The following is a 24,772-nucleotide window of genomic DNA, read 5'->3' on the forward strand; positions in this document are numbered from 1 at the left end:
GCTAAACATATATCAACTCCCAATTAATTAATTAATTTTAACTATTAACTTTTATAATTCTGTTAAGTGGCATCAGATAAATGTGCGTAATTTTTAATTATTGAACTTTTAAACAACTTTTTTAAAAATTAACTAGAGAAAAAAACTTTTGAGTGCAATATTCCATTATGGAAATTAAAGTATGAATACTGTATAACAAATTATTTTATGTTAGAAAGATGATTAACTGTAGCTAAATAAAAAAATTAAAAATTTTTATAATTTCAAATTTGACTTGACATTTTATGTTCTTCATAACATCTCACTACTTTTAATTATATCTTGAAAGCAAATATTATATTTATTTCAAATGTAATGCTAATCACATAAAAATATTCATAAAAGGGTCCAGCCAATTCATCTTGACAATGAATCGGGGAAATTTAATCGATATCAGTAGAGTACGCTAAATTAAAATCACCATAAGCTCAAAATTTTATAAAATTGTAGAAATAGCACGATTAAATTCGAGGGATATTACATTCGAATCTAATGCACTAATATATATGCGCGCGTATGTGAAGCATTTCAGGGCAGAAATAAAACGATGACGATGAATTCGTGACTATATCAAAGATTTGCGAGCATGATAAATTTCAAGAATTTGTTATATATTGCACATTATATTATGAGCTGACGAGAGGCGCTGCTCCACTTATACGCGTTTATCAACATTGCCTTAGAGATATTATAATAATCTTGTATATTTCAAATGCTTAAAATTTATTCTGACTGACATTCCATCTCTGCGGTAAAGCTTCGTAGGGCTGTATACAAAAATTTATAAAAGTTGTAAAATCGTATACGAAGCAGCACATTATCGTTGTCTGGTATGGTTTCAAGTATGTGCTTGCAAGACTCATCTGCAGTGGATGTATATGCGCTGCGTAATCGTCTTCTTTTTTTTCGCTTCTTGTGTGGGCGGCAACGGAAAACAAACTTTGATGACGCGGGATAACTTTTTTTCACTTCTGACGAGCGCAAAGGGTCCTAGAAAAATAGTTGATCTAGTTTCGTACTTATGTACTCACTGTGAAGAAAAACTTGTGTATCGAATTATTTTTTGCTATCATGACTGACTTGGACCTGCTCACGGTGTAGTGTGCATATGCATATTTTTAAACAAAATAATATGCCTTTTTTATGAAATCTTGTGAAATTTGAAAATTATAAGATATAGTGAATCGAGAATAAAGCGATTCTAGTGCTTCTTTAGGGAGGTATCAAGATAAAGTGGCCTTAGACGTATCTATCTATATTTTATTAGAAGAATCATATCATTAAATCGACACAATGGTAAGGATTCAATTGTCAACAACGCAGTGCATAGCTTCCTCGTGCGCAGCTACTAAAATATTTGTTGTTCGTTGGGACATATCTTGAACGGTAATAATATATTATCCAACAAGGGAGTAAAAGTAAAGTCTCTCCTTTATCCCTTGTTGTAAATACGATTTTTCTTCATACATGAAAGTCGAATTTCCCAACCACGCAGCCGGAGGGAAATTTTACTTTCGGTCAAGGTATAAAGAAAATACTATTTTGTTGGTACAATGAAAAATGCTTATTTACAATGATTCGTATTATGACTATGGCGACAAAATTGTGTTTGTACGTATATAAAAAAATTTGTCAATTTCAAAAACGTGAAATAAAAATCTTATTAACGGCTGAAACAAAGGCGAAAAAAAAGTTGAAAAATAATATTTATTAATGTTTAGATTCTGCGCGTTAACACTTGTTCGTTTTTCTGCTCATTTTGTACTCTTCTCTTTCTTCGTTTGAGAGAAATATTAAGACTATTAACGTTTTCAATTAAAACGCACATGTGACAGAAATATACGAATGTGTAAAGATATTGTAAGAACTCTCCGCTACTCTACAAATTCATGGGGCGTTCCATACGATGTACTTGTGGTGTCATGAAATATTTAAATAAAATTACTGCTTCGGAATCGAGCACAGCAACTTTTCTTTCACAGATGTGACCGTAATACCGTGGGTGATGAATATTTCAACGATTTTAAACTCGATTACAGTATACAATAGAAGTATTGAGACGCGAATAAAGCTTCATTTAAGCTTTTAAATCATTTTATAATTTTGAAAGATCAGATAATTTCAATTGCTCCACCTCGACGATATTTTCCGATTTTCACACCGAAATTGCGCGCATTAAATTTTCGCTAATCGCCTTATTTTAAGCTCACGTCGGTCTTGCCCAACCTGATAATTTTATATCCGATCACTGTTATAGACTCGATCAACAAAGGACTTATTTATATAGTCGACTCAAAAGTTGTGCTTAATACTACAAAGCAGCACGTGAAAAATATCGTATAAAATATCGTATATCAACACGTATATGTAGACGATCGATGGCGATCCATCTATTCCAACAAAAAAAAACAGTCGCGCTAAATGTATTGCGAGAGTAGAATTTGACAAGATAGCCTGACAGCGCTCCTAGATGATTTTTTCGCGCTCCGCTACATTTTCAAACGCGTTTCTTTGGGCTGCGTACCGAAACATTTAAAAAGTCGCTTGTTCGCTCTTATCGCTTCAATTAACGCGTAAAAACGTTCGCATACCGAAGCGACGCACGCGATATTCCACTGGCTGGATATAATAATATCAACGTCGCACCTGACTTTATGATACACGTGCCCGAGCTATATTATAAAGTAAATCTACGTTATCCTTTGAGGCGTACTTTCTGCCCTTTGAATGAGCTTATATAGCAGCGCCGCAGAGCTCATAGCAAGTCTCGAGTATTATGCAGCGAAATGCTATACAGCTCTTCGGGTGTACTGTAAACTCAAGTACATATATATATATATATAATATAGTATTTCACAAACTTGTCGCGAGTAACTCAACGCCCGAGGCATATAGTAGTATCGACGCGTGCGGCATCGATCGGCACAATAATATTACATCTAAATAAGCGCGTATTATGTATAATGTGTAGGCAAATTCGGCCGCCTCGTTTTCGTGAAAATTTATCGCGTTTACATGTGCGCCATATAAACTATACTGCTACATGTGTGATACGAACGGCGCGGCGTAATTGCACGCACATAACGGGACGCGAAATTTCGCTCTATTTCTAAGACACATGGCTCGTCAATTGCAATAATATTCAGACTTATATATGCGGATGTTTTAAATGCCATAAAACGGGCTTGCGTACGCGTTATAATTCCTCGTGTCGCGCGTTCGTGTGCGTGCGATATCACACACGTACCTTAACACGAGTGTGAGTGTGCAAACCGATGATACGAACTTTTCGAGGGGGCAAATTTATGACGGCAATTAATAATCGCGCTTAAATATGTATGTGTGCAAGTAAGTCATCGGCTGCTTGTGTACCTATATGAGCGTTACACACCGCCTCTGCACTTCCAAGCATTATGAAGACATAACGCAAACGCCTAAGTGATAATAAAATCAGACGTTGCCTGTTGCCTGTTTTAAAAATTTCGCGATGTAAATTCTACGCTTTTTTACATCGAAATCTAGTTTAAGAAGCATATAAAATCTGACGCAGAGATCGTATAATAACATAATTGGCCTTTTTTTTTGCTGTGTGAAAGAAGTTGATCGAACGAGCCGCTGATTCTGTTATACAACCGCACGCGCGTAAGGGTGCGGCATTATAATATATAATGTGCCTATTTACGAGTTGAACTCGTTGAAAAAATTGCCCCCCGGGCCTGCTGTTGCTGCCTGCGCACTGCCGCTTCTCGCGAGTCTCGACGACGACCCAGACAAAAACTCGAATTTCTTCCGCGCGCGCGCTACATATCTCGCTCTGTGCGCGTATAAACGCGAAGCTCTCAAAGAAATGAACCTTTATACGCGCACTCGTTACCTTCTCTCTAGCGCCCGTTTATAGCTGCCGGGCGCAAATCTATATATACCTATACCTGCTATTATATGCTACGTAGTTGAAAAATTACAAAGCTCGAGAGAATGCGGCGGGCCTGGGAGAGATCAAAATTTATGTTATTCGAGCGATTTTCTTACGCGACATTATTTTGAAATAATGGCGATCCGGATAATAATGCAATCTCAAGAAAAAAAAGAGTTAAAGAGTCCGGTGAATTTTTTATTATTTTCACACTTGCATTCGGATATAAAAAGATTTGAGGTTCTCGAAATGAGATGACTCATTTAGGCGAGATAACGCGCGCACTCATCTTATGCTGTACATATCGAATCAGCTTGGGTACATATATGCGGCATAATGGTACGTTCCTTTTAGCTATGCACTTGCATGAACGTGTCGAGGATTAAGGAGGCTTTCCCGAAGCTACCCAGTCGAGTCCGTGGCTCGTTATGTTTGTGCCCGCACACGATGCAATTGCGTCCTACATCGGATCATTGAAATGTGGTATATGGCCAAGTTTCGATCAGCTTAAAAAATTCATTTCCCAGCAAACGAGTAATTTCATTCGAATTTCATCCTTGCAGCTTGTTTGGATTTGGTCAAATGAATAAATTAATGACAAATTGCGTCATGACAATTTTTATTGAAATCTCGGTCATATTAACTCCAAAAATGAGCTTTGATACTAACTTACTGGCAAAAAATAATTCTCAAACGCGTAATATTTTAGACACGTGTGAGCAGAGTCCAAATTAATAAAACCCACTCTAGCTCGCTACATCTGCATGCGCGGATAAAGTTTTTCGAGGGACGCACTCGCATAAATTCATATTTCAAAGTACACACTTGCAAAAAGTCTTTACACGCGCGGAATATAGCGATCATGTTTTGTCGACATAGTGGCCAAGCACGAAATAATAAAACCCGATAATCCTTCTTTGAAATCAACAAAATTATTAAGCCACAAGCCGCTTATCCAAGAATAAATACTCAGCAGCGCAGTAGCAGCAACAGCTACTATTACTACGAAATTATCTCGTTGGCCACCCATCGGGCTTATAATGGTACTTTTATATTTACACTCGTTATCGAGTGTAAGTCGCACGCTGCTCTATGCTGTACGCGACCCAAATCTCAACACGCAAAGCTCGACTTATTTTGCATCGTTGTAGCACTGGGAAACTCATATGAAGCTCGACCGAAAAACAAGCGCGCGTGTACGCGCAAAAGTTCAAGTTCAGCTTATGTACTTTTTTTTCGCCGAGTGGAGAGGCGCCTTCGTGCAACCCACCTGAAAACGTAAATAGCGTTCATTTTTTTTTGCTCTCGTGTACTTCTGTGTGTGCAGATCGCTCTAGTTTACAAACATGCTCCACGCGTTATCTCTTCATTTTTTACTCGGTTTTTCTCTTTCTCGATGCATCGTCAAAGCGACGCACGAGTAATCGTAAAAAATTCTACTTGAATAAATCACGAGGTGCAAAAAACAACACCGAATTCACGCCGTCAGCTTGAAAGTTAAATAAATAGCATGAAACGTCGCATTATTATTTTGTATATTTTTACAAGGGAATCAAAGCGCGCGTCGAATCGAAGCTACCTAAGGTAAATAAGGCTTTAGCGAGCGAGGCGAGCCGCTCTCCAGAGCTTTTAAAATGGCACATAATTATATTCCACACGTTTACTCGCGAGCTAAGCGCGCGACGCGCATTCGTCAAGCCGCGCGATGATGATAATGTTCCTCGCTTTGTCACTGTCATTTGGCCTAAGCTGTAGCCAGCCGGATCGTGTCGCGTGTCTTGTTTGCCAGGCCAAAAAATGTCAAACCACGCTGTGCGTGCGGCATCTCTGGAGCACTGCTACAATCATAATAATTCCTAATCATAATAACAATAATAATGTGGGTCAGAATGAAAATTTCAACTCGAAACGCGGCAGTGAGTCGTAAATATACTTGTGTGCGTGAGCAAGATGCGATTCGCGGAAACAAAATTGCAGAAAGAGAGAGAGAGAGAGAGAGAGAGAGAGAGAGAGGAAGAAGAAGCTATTTGCCTATAAATATATATGTGTACACAACTAAAAACTTGTGTCACGAGTGAATCTCTTGTTGAGTCTGCAAGATATATCGCTTGAGCGGAGAGTTCAAAGAAAAAAAAGAGAAAAAGAAAATCGGGATCAACTACTGTACCGTCGTAGCGATGAATTATGAAAAGTATTTTAATTGTTTTAATAAAATTAAAGTTTTGCGGTAGGATACGTTCATAATATTAATACGCCAAAATCAATTAGAAGAAAATCAAACATTATTCATTATACATTTTTCTGATTGATGATAAATGAATACACATATATATTTGGCATTTGAGTGAGTGTGCACAACAACCTGTGGATGCGAGAGTACTCGACTTCATGAAGGCGCGCATGTGCCGGTTTTGCGCACTATATTCCCAACTTGCAGTTCATCTCAGGTGCACAGCAGCCCACGGCTTGCGCTGCCTGTACGGCTTGCGAGCCGAGGTGTTCTCTCTCTCTCTCTCTCTCTCTCTCTTTCGCTCACACTCTGTCGCGAGAATCTGCCTCGGCGCCACGACCGGTATTCGCGTTCAGTTGCGCTTGGCGCGGCGCACCTACAACAGCAACCGCCTCGCAAGCGAGTCCTCAAAGCGTCGCGAGTATATCGTGTGAGCTTTTTTTGTCATCGTGACCAGTAAAAAGAGAAAAAGATACAGATAATAAATAACGATGTCGCGCGCGCGACGTCTGCGAAACTTCGGAAATGTGATGTTGAACGATTTATCGAGAGAATCGAGGGCTATCCATCAAGTTTAGCGTTTCTATGCCTCTCTGTGACCGAGTGGGTACATGTCACACCAAGTTTTGCCTTTTTTCTGTTTATTTTTTTTCTACAAACAAAACTTCCACAAAGTTGTTGGTGCAACATGGCTTTTCTGAAATGAAAACAAAGTCTTGAAAGCTTGTAACTTCGTCAAACAAATTGTGCGAGGGGTGAAGCGATAGTTATCTTATAGTGTGTTATTTCAAAAAAAGAAAAACGATAAAAAAAGTTACTACAGGTGAATTATTGCTAGATGATTCACGTCAATTGAGTAATTTACAATCCCAAAGATAATAAAACGTAAACTTTTGCTTTTTTGCCTTAACAGTGACATTTATAAAGTTGAATTAATTTGCATCATTTTTAAATATTGAAAAGATTCATGAAAAAAATTAATTCACAAATTACTGTATTACACGTGCATATTATTTTATTGTTACTTTTTTCAGATCGAGGAGAGGCTCAATTGACTCGAGATAAAATTAGCCAATAATCCTCTACGTCAAAATTACAATAAATGTAATCAAAGCGTGAGCGGCTGCAGCGGCGATTCCAACATCGTCAGCGTATATGCAAATTTCCAATAACAATTACCATGGAAAATTATCCGTAAACGAGTATATAAAGAGGAAGCTCATTTTTGCCAATGAAAAAGGACTTGGGGCGTATAAATAGGAAATGAGGCAGAAAGCTCGACAGTGCAGCAGTGCTCAACGTCCTGGAACAGCCCAGTGCGCGCGAACGTCTCTGTGCGTGTATTTGTGTGTTCGTACGTGTGTCACAGTGTCCGTGGTTGTGAGAGTGTAAAATGTAATCAATGAGCGCACACACGTGCCCGAGAGGAACAATGTGATAATTATGTTAAAACTCTAATAGAATGACTATGTGGATATATAGGATAGGAAATACGTGTAGGGAAGAGTAAAGCAAACGACCGAAGCTTATTACAAAATTAGCAGTCCAGAAGAAGCGACTTTATACGCCGGCATAATTAACTTATGAAAAAAGCTACCGAGTCGAGGCTGAAAAAATCGTTGGAAAATGAAGCCGTGACTATTAAACTCGAATTTCCCAAACGGACTTATATTTATCGGGCTCGCTCAATTGAAGGCGTGAAGATGAACGCCAGCGAGCCCGCCGAGACATGTGTCAACTCCACGACCAACGAATCGTCACAGGTCGATGCGGCGACCGACGACGACAATTATTGTCCAGTTTTCTGGGATACGCTGATGTGTTGGCCCAGAAGCGAAGCCGGGACGCTCGTCCAGCAGTCGTGTTTCGCTGAATTCAATGGCATCAAGTACGATTCCAGCCGTAAGTTTTAACATTTGCATTATATATAATTTACAGGAATTAGTTAATTTAATTGTTTCGCGGGGGAGGCACAGTATCTCGATGGATTATTGGACGAGCGAACGAGTGTGCGTGAATGTGCGAAGATGGAGTTGTTTGTATGCAAAAATTGATTCGGCTTTTTCAATTAAAACTTATTGATTTTATTTGTACGCACAATTATTGCTATAAGAACAATAAAGGCGCACCAAAGTAGGGGGGAGATGTTCCTTTGTATTTTATCTTCAATGAGCTTTGCTTTGATGTTTCCGCCAAATACTCGAGATCAATATAACAAGAGATCTGCATGCACTACTGTACGTATAGATATATTGTTTTCCGACTAAAAATAGATATCCTATAAAGTTTTGTTAAAGCTCGAAGCTTTTTCGATCTCTTAATGAATCCGTTCATGCGTAAGCTGCAGTTCCGTGTGAATTAATAATCTTTGCGTTAAATTCATTTGAAAATAAGCTCTTGCAAAGGAGAGAGATAGAGAGAGGAAGAGGGAGAAAGAAAGTGTGTGTGTTTATAGAGATCATTTGCTGAACGCGTGAAAGAGCATCCCCGGTAAAACTGTTTCCCTCTCTATTCTGCTTTTAGTACAATATAATATATAGTCCGTAGCAGTAGTCGCTCGTGAGAGACGAGAGAGACACTTTAAAACGAGCTTGCGGCGTGTTGAACATTATACGTACGTTGTAATGTGTCGCTCAAGCGACTTCCGTATATATACTGGCTGGTATAGCACCAACTAATTATTGTCCTTTTCCCAGCTCGACCGAGTCAAAGGCGGGTTATATTATGTACAGGAGAAGGCGAATTGGCACTATATAAACTGCAGCGACTAGGTGCGACTCAAATTCAAACGGCCGACTGCAATACACACATATAAGCGAATTTAACACGTAACTGTATTACGAGCATCTGACTCGCGTATAATATTCAGCTACTCCACGATAAAACGGCCTGACTGGCAGCTTTGAGATGTATTCAGCCACACATATATAAACACATTATGAGCGTCCGTGTATGTGCTTGAACCAATTATTCAACTATATAATCTTTGCTTCTAGCCAGGCTACAGTACGCTGAATTCGTGACTGGCGTTTCCCTTCGCTTTGAATTCTGCACATGTACAGCCTACCCAGGTGAAGAATATGACAAAAGATCTTAAATAAGTTCCTATACGAGATCACACATATGATCGTACACAAGATCTTGTGCAAGATCTGGCCTACGATAATCGACACAAGATCTTATATAAGTTCTTGTGTCAGATCGTATGTTAGAACTTATATACTTTAATATTTAAGAATCCTAATAATTTTCATACCTGACGGAGGAGGTGTACCAAGAATTACTTTAAGATGGTTCATTAAGTAATAAAGTATGGAAATGTATATTAAATAATAACAAATTATCAGATTTTTAATCGAGGAATTATTTTATTTTCAAGTTTCAAAAATGATTACATTTTTAAGTGCGACCTAACATAGATAGGTTTATTATTAAACATTTTCTACATCTAATTGACCAAGAAAACTCTAGGTTTTTTACGAATCAACTTACAGCTGGTTTTCACAAAATACACTTAAAAAACATATTTGATCTGATGATAGTCGAAGATGAAAAATAACCTAAGAACGGGTGTAGCACCTGAAACATGAATTTTATGAAAAATTACCACTTTCTTGGTGAATTCATGTATGTGTATTTATGCATGTATTATATTAGTATTAGAATAATAAGGTTATTTTGTTTATTAACTACATTACAAATCACTTATCTTATAAAGATGCTACAATCCGGCTCTGCTGCGACACTGCTTCTGTTGCAACTGCTTCTGCTGTTTCTTCAATTTTTTCACGAAAATCACTTGCTACGGTCGACGCCACGCAGATTAGCGTGCGCCGTACGCAGCAGCGCTCTGTCTCTCGTTTGTAACCGACAATTACCAAATTATTCACGCCAATAACAGCATAACAGCGATCTTAAAAGTGTTTCCAAATATAAATAATATATTTCACATCAATTTTTAACTGGTTTAGAATATATATTCTAGTGTGAATAGTTTGGTAGTTATCGGTCACTGACCAGAGATAGAACGCTGTCATCTGCGTGGCGTCGACCGTAGCAAGTGATTTTCGTGAAAAAATTGAAGAAACAGCAGAAGCAGTTGCAACAGAAGCAGTGTCGCAGCAGAGCCGGATTGTAGCATCTTTATAAGATAAGTGATTTGTAATGTAGTTAATAAACAAAATAACCTTATTATTCTAATACTAATATAATACATGCATAAATACACATACATGAATTCACCAAGAAAGTGGTAATTTTTCATAAAATTCATGTTTCAGGTGCTACACCCGTTCTTAGGTTATTTTTCATCTTCGACTATCATCAGATCAAATATGTTTTTTAAGTGTATTTTGTGAAAACCAGCTGTAAGTTGATTCGTAAAAAACCTAGAGTTTTCTTGGTCAATTAGATGTAGAAAATGTTTAATAATAAACCTATCTATGTTAGGTCGCACTTAAAAATGTAATCATTTTTGAAACTTGAAAATAAAATAATTCCTCGATTAAAAATCTGATAATTTGTTATTATTTAATATACATTTCCATACTTTATTACTTAATGAACCATCTTAAAGTAATTCTTGGTACACCTCCTCCGTCAGGTATGAAAATCATTAGGATTCTGAAATATCAAAGCATATAAGTTCTAACACACGATCTGACACAAGAACTTATATAAGATCTTGTGTCGATTATCGTAGGCCAGATCTTGCACAAGATCTTGTGTACAATCATATGTGTGATCTCGTATAGGAACTTATTTAAGATCTTTTGTCATATTTTTCACCTGGGTAGGCATGATCTATCCGGTTCGTTGCACTGACCCGTACTAGCACAATCCCATTTAATTTCATACAAATCGGAAGAAAAACTTTTTTTCTTCTTCCGATCTTTGGAGCAATAAATCAACGGTATTTTGAGTTTAGTCCTTCAACTTTTTCTCCCTCTCTCTCTCTCTCGCTCCGATCTAATATATGGTCATTTGTAAGCCCAACATAAGTTATGTTATTATGTTGTGTACATTTGGCAGCACGTCGATAGAGACCGGTTCGAGTGGCGGGCTTGATTGGCGCGAGCTCCCCGACGTTCAACGACGACTTGATTGCATTCCTTACACTTGACACGACGCCAGCGGCTTTGTATCTATTAGCCATTGGAACGAACGCGTCTTACATAGTATTGCACAATACACTACAGTCCGTATACAGTGTTCAAGTAGTACAAGCAAGCGAATACTCCGGCCAACCGATTCATCGCAGCGGTGGCGTTGGCGGCCGCATTGGCGATTGTTTACGTTTTGTAGTATCGCTGAGCACGATTTCGGCTGCGAGCGTGTTTCGTCGGCCCGCAAAACGATCCTCAGGATTGAATGACGCACGCGAGCCGCATAATGGATGTTTTTCGATCGATTCATCCCGACGATAAAACAAGTGCTTGGCGTGGCAAAGGCTCTTTATACACTGTACATCTATAATATATTTTGCATGCGGATTCACAAGTGGCTCGGTCAAATCGAACCCACTGTATAGTTGTTCCAAATCGCCTAGATTCGGTTTTTTGCTCGCATGTACGTCGCAGCGCCAAAATGTCCAAACTGTTTCTCGATGCGCACCGAGGCGTCGGCTTTGCTCCGAGTTAATTTATTAATGAAATTCGAAAATCCATGTTCGCTTTTGCATCCGTCACCGAGTGTTTGGGTCCGTTTTTGCCCAGTATGCCGTTGAACGAAGCTACTGCGCTCTCGATAGGACTTTGTCCGAGTTGCAATGTCTGCAGTCAATGTATTTGGAATACATTTACGATCAAGAAGCTCCGAGGCTGCAGCGACAAGCGCAGCTGTATAGAAATTAACTCGACTTTGACCCTTGAAAATTCGAACATCTGTTTTCGATGACGGAGGAATTTTCATAGTGATTCCCGAAATCTCACGTGTATTGCGCGCGATGAATTTTCAGCGAACTTTGTTTTGCAATTTAACGACTCTTTTATGCGTGCGCGGGAAAACACAGCAAACTGTTGCGGACTGCATCTATGCAAATAGACCGGCGCGCAAAATGTGTATTATCGACTCCGTTACAGTAATATGGATTATCTTAGTATATGCTGTTTACTTACACGCTCGTAAGCAAGCTCGTGCACTAGAATATATAGAAACGTCGTGAAAACAAACAAGCGCGGCCAAATTTTTATTGTCTTATCTCGTTGTTTCAAATACGCATCGTAGGCGTTTATAAATCCATGCGAACTAATGACTCGATACTATTCTCGCGGAAGCTCGTCGCTTTCCAATGAAAAGTTGAGCCAGTCAGGGGCTTATTAATAGATAGCGAGTAACGATCGATTCGTAACTTGCTCTACGTATTCGGTGAGTGTGTGCGTGGTAGTACACACCGGCACATACGAATAGACTGCAGCCAATGAAACTAATTTGAAAATCAAAAATGCCTTTTGCAGCTTCACAGTTTGCAACTGCTGGCTCACGCAGACGCGCGAAACTTTATCCTGTACTGCTCGCTATAGTAGGTATTATGTGCAGTGTCCATGTACGAGTTCGGATACCCCTACGAGTATCGTTGCTGCAGTCGGAAAATCAAATTTTATCTACCTATATCTACGCGCGTGCAAGATTATAAAGTTGGAAAAGTCTCGGTGTACGCAAGTTGTACGCACTAACGAGTTTCATTCTTTCTCTCTCTCTCTCTCTGTCCGGATGCTTAGCTCCGTCTTGGGTAATTTGCACTCGAGGCCATAATATATCTCAGCTCGCATCGTACTCGACTCAGCTCTTATCTTGCAATAAGCTGCGAGCTATATCTTTCCACTCTTTTCCGTCGATTTTCCACTGGCAAGTTAATTAATCCAATATACGTGATGTGGTATGCGCGTTGCTCGCTCACTCCCTGGCAAACACTTAATTAATCATACGAGATTCGATGCGCGACTCCGACTACTGCCAACTGTTAAACATTGGGTAAATAAGGTGTAAGCGACTGTCGCGAGCTTACCTGACTCTTTCTACGTATGCACGTACGCTAGCTATGTGCATACTATATGCATGGCTTGAGGCAAGCATGCACCCGAATGTCTTTATTATGCACGCGAGTTACTCAGTCGTATACGAGTACATAGTATACATTCAAAAGGCGCCGGTATTACCCGGTAGTAATTTTCTCAATATAATAACCCACGTATGCGTTTGTGTGTAGAGTAGCGGGTTGACGTACGAGTAAATTATTGCTTGATCACACTTGACTATACTTAGGTACGAACGGAACTTGGACACATTCAGAACCAAGAATCAAAAACTACATCCTTACGAACGAGCATTGAGCTTTTTGTACGAAAAAGAAAAGAAGAAAAAATAGTCCTCGTCGTTGCGATATCGCTGATGCTCGCCCGAGCAAAAGGATATCATTGTCGTCGTTATAAAGTTTTTCCAGACAAATCGTAAATCCAGCTGCAACGCGCTACTACTGTTGCTGTACAGAAACAAAGTATCGCAGCGACGGACTTGAAAAAATAGCTCAACTTTCATAATTAGATTATTAGTTCTGAGAAATTGCGAGAGATACATATACAACAAGTGATTACTCGCCGTTAGCCTTCGGGCAAATAAAAAATGATAATTTTCAGTTTTATAATATGACGAGGACGACAAATGTTGGCTGCGATCGTTGAAGCTCTCATCGGATATAAGTGCGCAAACTTCGTCTTAGATATCCGCTGTTTAAATATACGAGCTCGAACGCGCAACATACTCGTATACTTTTTTCAGCTCGAGCTCTCGTATTTTCACGATGAGATGACTTATTTCAAGGTCCGACACAGTTTGTTTTTGCCTGTCTTCTATTACGGAAAAATAATATGCCTGTTTTCGGAAATCTATATGGATCGCCCCTTTTTTCTTTTCGTCCCCCTCCCGTTCTCTCTCTCTCTCTCTTTCATACACAACAAATCCTATATCGTTGATGTTTTGCTTCGCTCAGCTCAAATGAAACACAATAGCGCGGTAACGGCTGCAAAATGTACATATAGAAAACTTTATAAACGTTGCGTTATACATGTGAATAGTAGGTGCATCCACTTTCACGAGCACTAAAACTATCAACTCCTAATTACATGGCTCGTTTTGTTATTTGCACCTATTCTCACGCGCGGACTCGAGATAAGAAAGATTTAATTCAATCCTCTTATAAATTGCTCGTCGCAGAAAAAAAAAAGAAGATGAGAATTTCTTGCATTTGGCAAGAGTGCAAAACTCAAATAATTTCCAGTACTCTCGCGTGGAGCACGAACGTTACGGACAGCAGTTTAAATTAAAAGCTCTAAAAAAAGGTTTCATTTAACAAAGCCTGGCTGAATAGTAATGAAAGGGTTTCCAGGGAAAAAGAGCAACAGGAAAGAGCCACTGGTTATTTTGCCAAACAGTATATATTGCATGCCAAACTATACGAAAATCTCGGCGATTACTATACGACGCGTTCGCAAACCCTTTCTTCTCTTTCCCTCTCCATGTGCTGCAATAGAGTGCATTGAGAAAAAAGTGAAAAAAAACAGCCGGACTGAAGCTCGTAGAATAAGAAGGTAAAATCAAAATTGCTTTTTTCAGAAATTGCTATCATTTAATGCTCGAGACAAAAGATCTGATAACGTTGTGTCCGCGTACACATTATAAACTCGTAATGTGTGTACGTACAAATATAATTTTGCCTTTCGCCGGCTTTAAACGTCACGTGCTCTCGTTTGTTATACATGCACGATGTCGCTCGCTCGAATGCACGAAAATTTACGACTGTGCATTTCTTGTTATTCTATCATGATTCCACCTCGTGAGAATTGCACTTGCATTTTAGTTATATGCAACAAGCTCAACTTGACTTTGCATGAATGCGTATATCAAAAAACCCAAAACCTTTGGCGTGTCAATTGTTTTTTTTTCTTTTTTCATACAGATATGTAAAAAACAATAACCAGATAACATATGATGAAATAAGTTGTGACCAAAAAACCATGAATATTCTTGTCCCATTCTTTGCATATTATTTTCTATGATATTTGCCAATTATCGCGAATTAACCTCATACTTTAATAACAAACAAATTCAGACAAATAAATTTAAAAGTTTTATTTAATCTAAATCTACGAACCTTAGGCTGAAATAATACACAAAACAATTTTTCGTTGTAACTCGATTGGTGCTGTAAAATACAGTTTTCAACCATGAATACAAACAGAGGATGTTAGAAAGCTTAGCCTTTTTAAAACTGTTTTGTATTGCATTCACATATACTCTACACGCATCCACGAATACAAACAAATTTCAAAATCCAAAAGCTTAAAATCGAATTCAAACGTATCGTGCAAAACCAATGCTTACAAATCCTCTACACGTATTTTGTTCTCGAGTGTCAATTTTAATGAATAATTTACGTTTCTATTTTGATTTCGGCATCTAGATGTAAAAATTTCCAAGGGGGTGAAATTTGAGAACAATCCTGCTTCAAACAATTACAATACTCATTTGTGATCTAATAATAAAATCCCAACGATCAGTGGCCCCAAGGCAAATAGGATTTTTCGTTTTTTTTCGATTCATCGATTTTTGGCTTATAATGTTTTCCCGATTCTGAAACTTTATATAAAGGTTCAAAGTATCATACGATTTCTGTGTTAGGGTCAAAAATACGTAACGCTACTCGCTAGAGTCTTAAAATTAAAAATATTATATTCTTTTTTTTTAGGATTTTTTATTTTTTCGTTATTTCTTTTGATAATCAAATTTTACGTTACATGTTCACGTGAGCCCTTTTTTGTTAACAAAGTTTTTTCTAAATTAACAAATTAATTTCTTGCGTGATTTCTTGGGTTTTTTTCCTGTCTAGGAAGAAGTAAAATAGAACTTTCATAAAGAAACAAAATTTTCATAATTATTATTGACTTATTTTGTTTAATGGTGATTTTGCAGTGAATTTCAGATAAAATCAATACTAATTTGCAAAATATGTTATGTTTTAAGAATTAAATAAGCTTCATGCTAATTAAACAACATGATGTAAAACTTTGAATAAGTTTTGTGATTGTTGAATTGTGATTTATACCGTATAAACTAGACGAAATAATTGAATTGAATACGAAAAAATTGTTAGTACATGCATTTTCATCTGACTTTAATTAGTTCTATCAAGCAGTTCTTTCGTACAATTGTTTATCTAACCGTACCGGCTTTCTTCACCATTTTTCAAAAATCTAAAAAAATTAAAAAATTCTCTTCTACTTGAAATGAGACTATTTAATACTCGTCCAATTCAAAGTTACAATATTAAACATAATTAAACATAATCAACAAGTTATTCTCTTTTATAAGCGTAAAAGCGAGGCATAAAACCTTACCTTCTTTAAAACTTTGCTTTTATACTTGACGTAAATGAAGAATATAAAATGAGAAACTGTGTTTCATTCTTAGAACTTTTTATTGTACTTTAAAATTTTTTACTGTATGCTGTACCGAATGCTCTAATGGTGTATAATAGTCAAAAATTTGGTTTTCATTAAGCAATAACAAGATCGTGAATCCCAAGTGTGTAATTTTTGAAATCATTTTCGTAATATCGATCATTATATGTAATATCGATCACTTCAGAAAGGGAATTAAAGTTAAAAAAAAAACAAACACGATCAAATTGTTGTAAAATTTATTACATATTTAATTTATTGATATTCAACAAGCTCGATTATACTACTTGGATTAGGCTTTAATAATTATTTCCCGATAGTTTTTAAATTTCATTGGTATTGTATGTAAGATAATTTGAAACTTAAAGCCGAAAATTCCACAAAATATGCATTCTTTGGTTCGAAGCGAACTATATCTAAGTAACTCAATTTTTTATTCTTCTTTCTTCCGTAATACTCATTAAATATGATGCTTGAAAAAATGTTGAATTAAAAAATTGGAAATAATAAAAAATAAATTTATATCGTTTAAAAATTGTATCTATTTACTTTTTAAAATATAATTATTGAATTGGTTTCAAAAATCGCGCGTTATTAACACAAAACCAACGGATACACTTGTATTATTTTTCTCGAAAGATAAATGTTTACGAAAATTCGCATATAGCATTCTCAGAGCCTGGTTTCATTGGCCATTTCTTTTCTCATGGTTATAAATCTATATAGGAGATCGCATTATCATCTTTGGTACTTTAACAAGTTCCGTAAAAGCATGTGGTTAATTAATTTATCGTCCTATGAGTCATAAATTCAATTACATCCTCGTCGAGAGATCCCTGCGTTTAGATAGCTATACAACCTTTTCCTCTATTTCTTATTCACGTTTTATTCTGACATCTTTCATACGTAAGATTCTCGCTTTTTTTTTCTCGTTTTGATCTCTTTATACCACAAAGCTTTATATGTATATATTTATTAGAATGAGTTCAATCGAGTTTTTCGCGGAGTAGTGGGAAGGAAATAAAAAGCTCGAGAGGAAATGAACTTTTATAATGCTACCAAAGTTCACTATGTCCTGATAGAACACAAAGCGATAAATACGTTTCAGAGTCATTATAACTTTTAATTTCTGATTGAATTGTCACAATCTTCTTTAACAAACCAATTCGAATGTGTCGTCTTATAACTGAGTTTGAGCGAGATGAGAATTGATAAATGTTTTACCGTTTTCTCTTATTCAAACACAAAAGCTCTGAGAGAGCTGATAAATGTTTTTTCGCTCTATACGTAAAGTTGACTCTGATGAAATTTCTGCGTGATAAATTAAAAAATTATGTATTTCTTTTAAAAGAAAACGTACAAGTTTTCAAAACGAGCGTCATTTTTACATACTCGACATGAAAAGTACGGTAAAAAGACTCTTGATAATGTGACCTGCCCTAAAAAAACCAGGAACCTGCATACATGTTCTATTACACAACTTCCTTATTGTAGCTGATACTTTCGAAAATGTTGCAGCATTATTTTTCTTAAAAAGTAATCTACTATTTCGGTACAATTGAATATCAAGGAATCTTTTCGAAATTGTCTCAAAAATAATTTGTACGTTATCCTCGTTATTACTTCACTCTACGCGATAAGCATAAACATCTTACTCGATGATCGATAATTCATTCGATGACTTCGTACGCTTATATGATATACATAAGCTTCTTCGGCAGTCGAATTCCCCATGAGGATATATCGCACTTTTGCGCGAACGCCTCTCTTTCCGTTTTTGCATAAGAGCTTTGTTAGATAAAGCGAGAAAGAATGACGCTCCGGGTTTTTGCGAGACACCAGCTTAAACAGCTCCTTGAGGGATGTTATACGTGATCGCGAAAGTAATGTCAAAAGTATTCCGAAGCGATGGCTGATACACTTTTATGCTGTACGCCGTTCAAGCTGCTCCTGATCCGCGCGTGCACACACGAGTATGAGAGTGAATCATCTATTTTCTATGATATCGTGCTCGAGCTGGCGTATAACTTCTACATTCTTGCCCGTTATGTGGATATCTTATTCAATCTATGACACTGCCATTGAAAATAATGCCTTTGTAAATTAATTTAAATATTTTTAAAATTCGCACGACTTATGCTAAAAACCACTATAATTTATTACTACAGCTTAAAGTTCAAGATGAGGTTCATACATTTTTCATTGTGTAATTATTTCAAAACTGATCAAAATCTAAATAAAAAATTAAATGTATCTGTGAGATAGAAATACAAGTAATGTTTTTAAAGACAGCCTGAAAAATAAGAAACGCCATATGCACTCATTAAAAAAAATTTATTTTTATTTATTATTTCTATGTTTCTTAATGCTGATTACATTAAATTACAATAAGTCGATTGATACTAGTAAAAGATATTTTCAAGTTAGATGCCATGATTGATGATGCATAAATCTTCAAAAGGAATAGTTCCCTAAGATTTTTAACAATCAAAAATTTCTAGTACATATCATACAGAACGAAAGAAGAAAATTTCAGAAATTTTAACAAGATCAACTTGCTTTTCACTAATCTGACTGTAGTAATACGGGCTTATTCTATCTGTAGCAGTTATTCAAAATATTATAAAACATTAAATGAATGTGTAAGCAAAGTATCTTATTTTTATTAGAAAGGATTTTTTAACGTTTCACCTTTGTTGATTTTTCACCTACTCAATGGTGCATTTTCATACAGTGGTAAATTTAATTAATTTAAAACATTTTTTCTTGTTGCGAAGTTACTTGTGGGAAAAACATTACGGTAAGAAACAAATAAAATATAAATAAGAATGAAAAATTCTCTTTGATTTTCTAAATGATTAATTAAAGTACCTGCTGAGGGTAAATACCTTTGAAATTGGATTAAGTTTACAATTAAAATAAATAATCCACCGTTCCAAATATAACATGTAAAAACGTTCATTTCTTTTTCACTTATCAAATCTGTTTGACGTATCCCAGCTTATGGGCAGCATAGAATCCAAGAATTTAAATTTCTTATCAGAATGGCTTTGAAAAGATCTGAAAAATTTGCGATTCAATGAAAGTTGGCGAGCACATTTCATACACACATCGTAACATGAAAAACCTAACACCAAAAATATTTTTTTTTTTCGGTAGTTCGATGCAATTCGAATAACAACTGATGATCGTAAAGATCAATCGAGCTATGAGAAATTTTATAAATGACAATTCTGCAGAAAAATTCATATGATTGTTCTAAAAAAAAGGATAAATCAAAAAATAACGCTTTGGATCCTTGACAAGCACATACTCACATAACATGCAGGCAAAAATCTCGAGCCTGCAAAAACGGTAAGCATGAACACGGGGCGTGACAAGCCCGAGACACACTGAATGAAATATGAAACGAATGTTATAAAGCGCGTGTGTGCAGTTGCAACGAATTATTCATGTTTCGAGGAGTTTTCGAGCCTGAGTTAGCCTCGAAGCTCCGATATCGAAAGTTTTACCCTCGGAGTTACGATTTTTTCTCTCTTTTATCCAACATTTATGCAGCCTGTTTTATACCTGCGCGGGGAAGCTAAGCTGACCATAAATTTTGCTGCTCGAAATAAAGTACAAGTTGATAAAGGGGCAAGATTTCAGTTACCCGTTTTTTGGATTTTTCTATCAAAGGAGCCTAATGTCATTTTTTTAAGTCAAGGTGAAATACAAAAGTCGATGGGCAACGTGTTAACACAGAGTAAATTTTGCATATAATTGCAAGACCAAGTAATGTCAATGACAAAATAAAAGTGACAAGACTATTTTTGTTGATATAAACAGTTTGTAAGTAAACAATACGGCCACACCTTTTGTACGAATGCAACGATCGATCGATGTTGTTGGGCACGCAACACATCCAATCCATTTAGATGGACTATAATTGGAAAGCTTCGAAAGCTTATGACACGATTCGATCTCTGAGCGGAGGATGATTTGTTTTCTTTTTTTTGTCGTGGACAGAGAACGCCAGCCGATTGTGTCAGGACGACGGTAGCTGGTCCAACTCGTCGGATTACTCGCAATGCCGGGAGCTGAAGCTCGTCTCGCCCGAGTCGGAGAACAGCGTCGAGATGACGACGCACCTCTACCTTTTCGGCTACTGTCTGTCGCTGCTCACGTTGCTGATCGCCGTTTCGTTTTACCATCGGTTCCGCGAGCTGCGCTGCCTGCGCAACATCATCCACATGAACCTCATGTACACGTACATACTGGCCGATCTGCTGTGGTGCCTCAACACCGTCTCGCAGCTCTTCATGGGCCCGAACGTGCCGCTCTGCGTGGCTTTCTTCTCCCTTTACCACTACTTCCAGCTGACCAACTTCTTCTGGATGTTCGTCGAGGGACTGTACTTGTGGCTGTTGGTGGTCAGGCCTCTCTCGGGCACCGATTGTCTCACTCTCAGACTCTGCGTCTGCATTGGTTGGAGTGAGTCTTTTGTACAGTTGACTGCTTACTTTCGACGAGACAGCATTCACATGTTTTGCCTCGACAGTATTTCCGCTGAGCGTGATGCTGTGCTGGGCCACCGCCAAGTACATCGACGGCGATCAGGTCGCCGAAGGCATTCAAGCCGCTGCCCTGACGAGCCACTGCTCCTGGATGCTGCCCCATCCGATTTACGACTACATCTACGAAGTGCCGGCCCTCGTCGCTCTGGCCTTCAACGTTCTCTTTCTCGTCATGATAATGTGGGCAAGTATCCGTGCGCGATTGTATCGATAATGGGTGGCGCAATTTTACACCTTCTCTAAAAAATTTCCATCCGCTGGCGTTTTCGGCGTGCAGGTACTGATAACGAAATTGCAGACCATCAACAACGAGCATCTGCATCAATCGAAAAAGGCCGCCAAGGCGCTTCTGGTGCTGCTGCCGCTTCTAGGCGTCACCTACGTCCTCGTGCTCTTCGGCCCTACGAATTTTCCTGCCTTCGACTATCTGAGGGCCGTGCTGCTCTCGACACAGGTAAGCCTATCGGCAATGATCGTAAAGCTTCCAAGAAGAAGGATAGAAAATTACGTGCTCTAATACATGTGCCATTCACTTTATTACGCAAAAAAGCTCTAAAGATAATTTAATTTTCTTTTTTTATCGTTTACTTATTGCAGCTGTGCGTATATGCAACGAGCATATCGCGAGCATTTCTTTTGCATCGCAATTACTCGCAATTTTTTATAGCGCACTCGACTATTTTTCAAATGACAATTGCGTAAATTAAAATACTCTGCAGCTTTTCAAAAGAGTAATTCAGTCGAAAGGCACTTTCATTGTCGAATTACTTTGATAGAATTAATTTTGACAGTTGCGCTAAGCGGCTCAGATGAAAATGAATAAATTTTTGTCGCGTCACGAGCCGCAGGCAGGCGCGCATTAAATCGGCAATTTAACGTACGCAGTGGCAGGCAGCTTGTATATAATACGCAGGAAAGCTGTAAAAGCACGCGGCCTCGTAAAGCATATCCTTGAACGGTTGTGCGCCGCGCCGGGAAAAGGAGGCGGCTTCCTTAAGTGCATCCCTCCCACGAGATTGTATAACGATCGCTAATAAAAAGGCCGGTAATAAAGGCTCTTTACTCGTTTAAAATGACAATAACTTGGTCGCACGCGCTGATATCGATACATTTTTTTTCACACCCCTCGTTCCATTTCTATTTTCACCTTTCTCTCTGTCTTTCTTTCTTTCATTTCTTCCTTCTTCGTCGTTTTATTATAATATATAAATGAAATTATTTCGAGAAGCGTACATCATGAGTTATTGCGTGGCATAAATTTTGCTTGTTGTTGCTCGACTCTACTACTACTACCACTACGGCAGGGCTTCTGGGTGGCGTTGTTTTACGGCTTCCTCAGCTGCGAGGTGCGAAACGCGATGAAAACCCATTACACGAGGTGGCTGCAGCGACAGGACCTCGACAGCCAGGCGAACGGCAGGCGCTACTACGCCTACTGGCCGCGCTCGCGCACCGAGAGCATCAGGTAAGTCGGTCCTAGCTACGAGCCTGAAATCGCGGCGGCTGGCGTTACTCGTGCTACAACGACTATGAATAAACAAAGGCAACGACCACAACACATACCTTTTTAATTCTTATTTCAATTATTATCAAACATGAATGTCTGACACACAGCTTGTCGAATGGCTAATCGCTACTCTATCCTCTCTGTCTCTCTCTTCTCTTCTCTCTCTCTCTTTCTCCTTATTTACTCTGCGATCTGACGACGAGCACACGGAGACTGTGTCAATTCGATGGCCAAATTTTTCTAGCAAGATTAAGCTGATCGAGCCGTCGATCGAGAGGACTGAGTTGCTACTGATGGTGGTGGTATTGGTGACTATTGGTGGTGGTGGTGGTGGTGGTGGTGGTGATGGTACAGTGACGACGCAGCAGATAACATCCGACAATCATGCTCTATTAGCTGGTATACAACCACTCATTAATTTTTTTTATTATTACTATAATTCACATAAAATTTAAATAAAAATTTCTATAAAATGTATTAATGTATACGTTCAAGTGTGAGTCCACGAGTCACGCCATCACGCGAGTCGGGGGTACGGGGGTCACTGCTTCTCATCGGATACGTTATCAATAAAAAATTAATTTATTGAAGCCTCTACTACTTTTCAGACTATACAGTCGACCAGGCGTCCACGATGATCGAGGCAACGCAGCCGAGCACTTGCAGCAAGAAACCTGCCCCGTCACCGCCGCGATCGATTGCACGAGCGAATTAGCCGCTGAGGACGAACGGCTCAAGCAGTCCCCCGACTCGAACGAAGCCATAATCCTCAACGATTTGGAGGCTCGCGCGGCTGCTTCCGGTGCGCTTTTGCAGATGGTGGCCAACGGAAAGGACAATAATGGCACGGCGACGTCCTATCAACAGTGGCCCTGTAGCTTATAGTGAGTTCCGTCGAGTTCGACAAAACTACAGCCTGATCGAGCTTTTTTCGGCCATTTCCATCGACCGAGAAAAATCTTGAAGCGATTCCTTGCTTTTACCTCTCTACTGATTAAGTATCTCAGTTGCGAGTACGAATTGAACTGTGAAAATAGGTCTCCGGGAGAGACGTAATAATTTATCGATTGTTACGAATTGATCTCCAGAGGTTGGGACATTGGATTATCTTGCACAATTTTTTGTTTAAATGAAAGTAATAATGAGAATTATATTGTGTAAATAACGTGCGATAAGGATAATTGTATAAATATTTCAAGTGCTCATTGTTAATTTTTAAATAATTGTGGATTTTATCGATGTAAATGTATAAATGTCTAATTAATTATTATATTATAATAAGCAAAACGATGGTATTATGAGATTATAATGAATTTAAATCTGTGGTGGAAAGGCATAACGACTTAAGTCCATTTTTTTGAAAATCGATTTTATGATGAAAAACGTCTATATTTAGTGTCTATTTTAATGTACAAGGGTCATAATAGACGAATATAGCGTCTAGCGTTAGTTTCAGCATCGTGCATAACGACTTAAGTCCATTTCGCGAAGACTGGGAAAAGGCAAAACGACTTAAGTCCACCCTTGCGAGTTTCAAAATGCTATAGAGAGTCTAATTTTATTTGAAAATGAAAGAAAATGATATTAGATGTCAAACATAGCTCCACACTCTTCGAATGTTGTGAATTACACTATATGATTGTTACATTTGATACGCGAGGGGCAATTTTCTCGATTTTCAGTTTGGCCTTTTTTCGTTGCAAGATTTGAGATCTGACGGGAGTATAACGTTAAATGAGCTATCTTACCAATGTAAAATCATTAAATGAGGTTGTGCGAACAAACTGCGCGAAATTATCGATATTGAAAAAAGTGTGACCGCCAAAAGTGGACTTAAGTGCAAAGCGTGGAAAGGCAAAACGACTTAAGTCCATACTTTTTGCTCCCTATCATCGCTATGATGCGCCTTTCAATTTCATAAGTACATTGTTCAAAAGCTACCTCATAGTAGCTTAAAACATCATAGGTTCAGACCTCAACTCGTCCGCGTCTAGTTAGGCTGGCACAATCAACTTAAAACGCGTTTTTCTCGAAAATACGAAAAATGGACTTAAGTCGTTATGCCTTTCCACC

General features: G+C 38.1%; 1 protein-coding gene across 3 annotated transcripts; it reads left to right on the forward strand.

The window, feature by feature from the left end:
* Positions 1–6,577: 6,577 nt before the first annotated feature.
* Positions 6,578–24,767, forward strand: LOC106657337 (diuretic hormone receptor-like). 3 transcript variants are annotated; one of them, XM_023461252.1, is made up of 7 exons: positions 6,578–6,785; positions 7,217–8,084; positions 20,645–21,109; positions 21,177–21,376; positions 21,470–21,646; positions 22,497–22,657; positions 23,308–24,767. In XM_023461252.1, the coding sequence occupies exons 2-7, from the start codon at positions 7,766–7,768 to the stop codon at positions 23,582–23,584; spliced, it is 1,599 nt and encodes a 532-aa protein (XP_023317020.1). In that variant the 5' UTR covers positions 6,578–6,785; positions 7,217–7,765; the 3' UTR covers positions 23,585–24,767. The 3 variants fall into 3 exon arrangements, with proteins under 3 accessions (XP_023317020.1, XP_014234271.1, XP_023317021.1); XM_014378785.2 differs by lacking the exon at positions 6,578–6,785 and adding an exon at positions 6,861–7,005; XM_023461253.1 differs by lacking the exon at positions 6,578–6,785 and adding an exon at positions 6,861–7,005 and having other exon boundaries at positions 23,291–23,493.
* The last annotated feature ends 5 nt before the right edge of the window (positions 24,768–24,772 follow it).

The sequence above is a fragment of the Trichogramma pretiosum genome, unplaced genomic scaffold, assembly GCF_000599845.2.
Source record: "Trichogramma pretiosum strain Unisexual culture from Peru unplaced genomic scaffold, Tpre_2.0 scaffold15, whole genome shotgun sequence".
In the NCBI taxonomy this organism is placed as follows: domain Eukaryota; kingdom Metazoa; phylum Arthropoda; class Insecta; order Hymenoptera; family Trichogrammatidae; genus Trichogramma; species Trichogramma pretiosum.